A 7234-nucleotide genomic window follows, 5' to 3' on the forward strand; every position below is an offset into this window, starting at 1 on the left:
ATGAGCTAGGACAAGAAGAAGCATCTGGGTTCTATGTTTTTTTGTAACTTCTTGTTTCTTGGAAGCCGACGAGTCATGATCTCAGTCGGAAAAACATCTCCTAACATGTTATTTAGTCGACATGTTGGGAGGTCTGACAATATAGGTTTGATCACCTCAGTATGGTTGAGGTAAAACCTAGTGGGCAGTTGTGGGGACATAATTTTGGGTTGTCCATGTGGCCTAGGTTATTAGTCGAGGTGCTACGTGGGTGGTTTAGGATTGCCGAGTTATGATGCGATCATACCAGAATCTAAGATATTCGAATAGATGACAAGACTCCTAGATGATATCAGACTACTTGTTTGGGTAAGGTTAGACTCTTGTGACAATTGATCTTAATCTAAAGTGGAAGAGTCTTAGATAAGTGATATCTTATAAAGGACAGAGTGCTATGAAGTAAGACTTCTAAGGAAGAGTGGCCACTGTTAGCTATATAAAGACGGTACCCCCATGGGTTTAAGGTACGTTCTAAACTAGTGTGTTATTTTGAACCGATATCTTTGAGAGATAGTTGATTGGTTTGATCGTCGGAGTATCTCCGGGTAGACAAGCCGTCAGTCTTGTGGTCTTCTTATGTGCAGGTGTTGGACTTATTTATTCTTACGTGTGCTCTACGAATTAGTTCCCAAGATCTCGACGAAGAGATTCAATTTGATTAAAATTCAACACCCACAGTTTTCATGACAACAATTAAACCAAACATGACTATCAATAAAACTGTAGAGAAATTAAAGAAACATACAAAAATCAATGATCAATAGCAATGGCATTGTCTTTTCCATCATGCTTCGTCCCTACACCTCTCAACCCGTCTTGGACGAGTTTCCTCCACTCCAATAAGAAAGAGGGCTAGGGACGGGTTTCCTCTCCTCATCCTCTTCTATCTCTCTCGCGCGTCAATTATATTTATTAAATATATTTATATATAAAATTTAAATTTCTTACATAGAATAAAATATTACCCTTAAAAACTCATTTTCACATTTTTATTTATCGTTTTACATCTTTTAAATCTCACCACTTACAAATTATTATATGTAACCATATCATCTTGCATTTTATTAATACCACCATTCAAAAGGTTATAAAATTAGCCAATTGTTGTCTAGCTCTTGCCTCGGCCTTACTAACTCGCCGATTTGTCCCATCCCCAATATGATTAAAGATAGAGGTAGGGGCACCACAAAACTTGTCTCTTCCCACCCAACCTCGTCTCGTTGTCATCCCTAAGGATTAGGTAATATGTGTGAAAGCAATACCTTTTTCTTTTCTATTGGAAAAAATGGTTTTTTGGTGACTTTAATTAAATATTAAAGTGGGTCCCAACCATCTATTGTGTTGGGTCCAAGTGCGTCTAGATACTTTGCATTGAGATCTTTACACCACAGATAGAATGGCCAAAAACCATTGAGATTTGAATGAGAAATTACCTCATGAAGTTAACTTCATGGAAAAAAGGTAATGAACTTTGTAACTCCTGCATTTATTACAGAGTTTAATAGAGCATTAATGGGGTTTGTAACTCCTGCCTTTATTGCAGAGGTTAATGGTGCATTATGAACAGCCATAAAGGCTGGAGGCTCTTCCTCTCTCCCCTATACATGTATAAATTGGGACCCTCCTGTCAAGTCTCAAACATAGAAATTGTTTCTTCCATTCTTTAGTCAGTTTGCCAAAAAGTTCCTACTATGAGAGAGTGCTGCCACTGTTTTGTTCGCTAAGATAGACAGATAGTGCTTCTGTCGTAGCTGGTTTTGACCGTCGTATCTTGGGAGACAGACGCCGGGATTCCTCAAGCACTCGACCTGTGAGGCGGCGAAATCTGTTTTAAGGAAACTGCTACCGTGCAGGCTTCGGTTTCGTTTCTTTACCCTTTTATTATTTTGTGTATTTATGTTGAAATTTAGTTGTAATTATCTGCATGTGTTCTTGGTATATAATTTGATTTTTTTCATAAATCTATTTATTTAATTTCACTAGATGAACAACATTTTCATCTTATTTACTAACTTGCTTTCTTTTCTTCCCTTTTATTTTAGAAAGAAATTCAATACAGTGGGACAGATAAAAAAAATTACAAAAATATATGGGGTACAAGTGGTTTTGTGATGGGGTGCAAATGAAATGTTATGGAGATGCAAATGTGACTTGTACTCCTCCATGTTTGTGTTTAAAAAAAAATACTAGAAATCCCAAAAGTTTTACTAAAATTTTTACCAAATGTCTTATATGGATGTGGGATCCACACTATGGATTCCATATGGGTCTCATACTCATATGAGACATTTGGTAAAAATTTTAATAGAACTTTTAAGATTTCTGACATTACTAAAAAATTCTCACATTAAGATATATTCCCTTTTATTTTATGTTTTACACACAAATACTATAAATCATTTATTATTTTTTGTCATCTTATGCATGGTTGGTTGAATAAAAATTAATTTTCACAACCATTATTAGTAAATTATTAAAAGCACTTTTAATCCAAAAGATAATGGTTGACTTATCGACTAGAATAACTGTCCTAATATCCAAATCTACATTAATCTTTATAAATAAATAAATTATTAGAGCAATGCCCAAGAGACAAAAAAAATTACACCCTTTATCCCAAAATAATGATCCCTTTTGGAGAATCCAACTTTTTTTGGTAGTATAAGTATTGCACTTCCAAAAAATTGATTTTTCAAAATTACCCTTTGATTGTACATTTTTTTAGGAATATCAATGTCATAATTATACTTTTTATATTGTTAATGAATTTAAAAGAATGGCAAAATAGCAAATTTATATTATTTTTGTACTTAATTTTTAAAAATGGACTAATATTTTGGGACAATGAAAAATAGAATAAGGAACTGATATTTTGGGATATAGGGAGTATCAAATATTCACATGAGTGTAGGTCCCACTCACATGAACATGAGTGTGGGTCTCACAATTATGTGAGTGTTTGGTAAATTTTTTGATAGAAAATTTGGAGTCTTTTGTATGATTTGGGAATATAAATTGTGATCTCTCTAATGCTCTCCTGAATGATTTGGGAATATAAATTGTGTCAACACTAAAATTTGTCACTACAACACAATTTGGAAATAGGGAAAAAAAAAATACTTGCAAAGAAGTCTCATAGAATTTCAGATGGCTAATGAGAACCATAGAGATTTACTTTCATGCCGTATATTTGTGTTGGTAGCTATCATGCACATGCTGAACCATGGATGTGTTGAAGGCAAACATGTTGTAATCCAAGATTATTTAAACTTAAAACATAAAGGAACAATCAAGACCATAGAGGTCGATTTCAAACAAAAGCTCTTCCTTCTTCTTTCCTTCTCTCTCCTCCCTCTTTTTTTTTTCTTTTTTTTTTAGCTATAAATATTCAGAGATTTAGGGGATTAATTGTTTATTTGATTTTATTTTTAATTTTTGGCAGAGTGAAGATGGTGATGTGATTGACTGCGTCGACATTTACAATCAACCTGCATTTGATCATCCACTTATAAAGCATTTGCAGGTTTTTTTTTTTTTTTTTTTTTTGTGTGGGTGTGTCGCATACTTTTCAACACATCTATATATATATATAGGAAAATGTTTGGTAACTCAAAATTTTGTGGTTCAAATGGCTCAAATGGCTCAAATGGCTCAAATCACTTAAAACGGCGTCGTTTTAAGTGATTTGAACCATTTGAGCCACAAAATTTTAAGTTACCAAACATTTTCCTATATATATATATATATATATAATTCTACATATTAGTCTTCCATTCTTTTGCTGGGGCTTGTTTGGACTTTTTCACAATTAATTGTTCGAATATCACATGAAAAATGGCTTGAACTTAATTCTCAACTTGGTAATTAAAGTTTTTTTTTTTTTTTTGGCAATTCCCTCCGTCCCAAAATAATGGTCCCTTTTGGATAATCCAACTTTTTTTTGATAGTACAATTATTATATTTTAAAAATATTAATTTTTCAAAATTACTCTCTGATAGTACATTTTTAAGAATATCAATTGTCATAATTGTACTTTTTGTATTATTAATGAATTTTAAAAAAGGGAAAAATAGTAAATTACATTATTTTATTCCTTGATTTTTGAAAATGGACTAATTTTTTGGGACAATGAAAAATAGAATAAGGGACTAATATTTTGAGATAAAAGGAGTATTATATTTAAGGAGGTTGGGAGAAAGGGAGTATTATATTTAAGTATTATATCCCTCCACTTCCTAATTTTTTATTCCACTGGAACAAAGATGGAACCTAGCTCATCTCCAATTGGAATGAAAATGGATGACTCTCAACCCAAGCTTATTCAGAATTGGCATAAAAATGGGGAGTGCCCACAAGGAACAATCCCCATTAGAAGGACTCAAAATCATGACCTTCATCGAACTTTTCCATCTCACTGGCAAGGAGGACAACATTACTACCCCTTTGGGCAAGAACTAGGTGATCATGAGGTACAATTTGAACTTAATCTAAACTTAATGCCTATCTGATGTTTACTCAAAATACAAAACATTTAGCAAAATTTTGTGCATTAATTTATCTTTTGTTTCATTTTAGTATGCCGTTGTTTTTGAAAGGGGTAGTACCTACCATGGAGCGCACGCATCATTTAATGTGTGGAATCCTAACACAGAGGCTAATGAATTTAGCTTATCTCAAATTTGGCTTATGTCTAACGTAACAACCTTGAATACTATTGAAGCTGGATGGATGGTAAGTGTTAACTTGTTTTTGAGGCCTTAATATTTTGATACATAATCAATGACCTATTGTTTGTTGAGTCACTACATATATATTATGGCATCCTTAAGTAGACACGTTGGTGCATGTTTTTAGGTTAATCCCGGAAGGTATCTTGACAATCAGACAAGGTTCTTTATATATTGGACAGTAAGTTTCCTTAATTTTCTAATCCTCTATTGATTATTTAAAACTTACGATATTAATCACAACATCTAACAATTTTTAACCCACATTTGATTCTCATGTTGGTAGTGATGACATATTAATTCAACCTTACTTTACGTTCATGTGGCAAACAGAGCGATAACTATCAAAGCACGGGATGTTATGATCTTGGTTGCCCCGGTTTTGTACAAACAAATCACAAGTTTGCCATTGGTTCCACCATAAAACCTGTTTCCACCTACAAGGGAAAGACATTCGACATATCTATACTGATATTCAAGGTATATATATATATATATATGCTACAATCTATTTAACTAACAACTTGTAAACCTTAAGTACGACTCAAATTATTTACTTGGAAACACTAGAAGAACATGCAGTTTTATTTTAGTTTTGGTTTTTTATTTTTATTTTTATTTTTTTATTTATTTTTATTCTTTTGATAACTTAGTATCAGTCCCACTAGACCAACTAATTCCAGAGATCAATCCATCATCCACAGGTGAGGGGGCCAACCAAGACAAAACTCTATATGGACTAGTCCCAAAAAAATTATTTGCACTCATAGAAGGTTTTGAACCTAGACTTTGGAAAAAACACACCCCCGGTCCCAAGTTTTGACCACTAGGTCAACTCCTTAGACTTTTTGAACAAATTATACTTACTGTTTATGTACATTGCCTTGTGTCAATTTTAATCATGATTATTACAACAATTTTATTCTTGAATTTTTTACATTATGTCAATTTAGTCTAATTGATTATGTCCCTTTAAAAATTAAATTGAAAACTAGGAACAAAATAGTTCATTCAATCTTCTTATTATGATTGAGAGATTGACGTCCAATTGAAAATAGTCTATTTCCTTTTGAATGAACCATTTGTTCTTGATTTATGTCCAATTTCTACTACATGTTATCAATTGGACTAAAATGACACCACACGATCAAATTGACACAAGTTAAATTACAAAAATCATAGGTATAATTTTTCCAGTTCTTTACAAAAAATTATATGGTAAAATGCATTTTTTACACCAAAATTTTCATCTAATTTCATTTTAGTACCTCATCTTTTAATTTAAACAATTAATGTTCAAACTTTAACTTATGTTTCAATGTCGTCCTCTTGACACTTACAATTTCAAATTTGTATGAAAAATGCTCACGTCAACACATTTTACAAACATTAAAAGAAAAAATCCATATGACAAATCGCACGTTCATCCATAAACTTTCACTTAGATTCTACTTTGGTTCTGAATTTGTAACTTAAATCAAATTTCAAATGCAGGAGTAATAGGAGGATCCTATTGAAACACGAGTTGAAATCAGATGATTTAATTGTTACAATTAGAAAATGTAAGATAAAAGTGAAATTTGACTGAAAGTTCAAGGTTCAAAAATGTAGTTTACCAAAAAAGTATATGAAAAATAAACAAAAAGGGGTGCAAAGATCTGTACCATCTTCAAGAATATATAATTTTTTTGATGAATTATTGTGTCGCTCAAGGTGTCATACTTTTCGAGCAATGAGAGCAATTTTGTTGTTTCCTTGTAGTGCTTAATTTAAACATAGTGAAATAAGTCCATCCAAACTATCTGATTTTCCTATATTAATGAAAAATGTATTAGGACAACAACACTGGAAATTGGTGGCTTCAGCTGCAAGATGTGGTATTAGGTTATTGGCCTGGTTCCATCTTCACAGGCTTAGCTGACAGCTCTACGCTAGTGGAATGGGGAGGAGAGATCATCAACTCAAGATCAGCACAACATCACACAACCACTCAAATGGGGAGTGGCCATTTTCCCTTCGAACGATATGGAAAATCAAGTTTTTTCTATAATCTTAAAGTCATTGACAACTCAAACACTCAGAAAGATCCAGCTTCCCTTCAACCATATGTTACAGATTCTGCATGCTATGATTTACATGTCGAGGCAAACAAAAATACTGATCTCGGAACTTATTTTTACTATGGGGGTCCCGGATATTCTGCAAAATGCCCATGATGATCAGCAAATTGATGTATTAAAGAATAAAAAACATTCAGTGGTTTAAAGTTTATATGTTAAATAAATTTTGTTTTCATTACTGGGCAGATGGCCCACCATCCAAACTTAAAAATAAATAACAAAAAAGGAGTGAACAAAAGTCTAGTATAGAGATTTTTGGCATAAATTTTGTTTTCATTTTTTTCCTCTTTAGTTTGGTAAACACTATTTTTCTATTGCACTATTTCTTGCAAAAGAACTGTATTTGT

General features: G+C 32.5%; 1 protein-coding gene across 1 annotated transcript; it reads left to right on the forward strand.

Moving 5' to 3' along the window:
* The first annotated feature begins 2271 nt into the window (after positions 1 to 2271).
* Positions 2272 to 6983, forward strand: LOC114283554 (protein neprosin-like). Its single transcript, XM_082923491.1, has 7 exons — positions 2272 to 2331; positions 3482 to 3562; positions 4303 to 4509; positions 4616 to 4771; positions 4895 to 4948; positions 5101 to 5247; positions 6603 to 6983. The coding sequence occupies exons 1-7, from the start codon at positions 2272 to 2274 to the stop codon at positions 6981 to 6983; spliced, it is 1086 nt and encodes a 361-aa protein (XP_082779617.1).
* Positions 6984 to 7234: the final 251 nt, after the last annotated feature.

Source organism: Camellia sinensis, chromosome 4 (genome assembly GCF_055761805.1).
Source record: "Camellia sinensis isolate YWXY chromosome 4, ASM5576180v1, whole genome shotgun sequence".
Taxonomy (NCBI): domain Eukaryota; kingdom Viridiplantae; phylum Streptophyta; class Magnoliopsida; order Ericales; family Theaceae; genus Camellia; species Camellia sinensis.

What these genes read in the sequence shown, in the direction of transcription:
- LOC114283554 (XM_082923491.1), top strand. Translation starts at nt 2,272, where the DNA reads ATGGATGTGGGATCCACACTATGGATTCCATATGGGTCTCATACTCAT. An exon ending in GGTTCTTTATATATTGGACA is followed by an intron (nt 4,949 to 5,100) that starts GTAAGTTTCCTT and finishes TGTGGCAAACAG; the next exon opens with AGCGATAACTATCAAAGCAC. An exon ending in TATCTATACTGATATTCAAG is followed by an intron (nt 5,248 to 6,602) that starts GTATATATATAT and finishes AAAATGTATTAG; the next exon opens with GACAACAACACTGGAAATTG.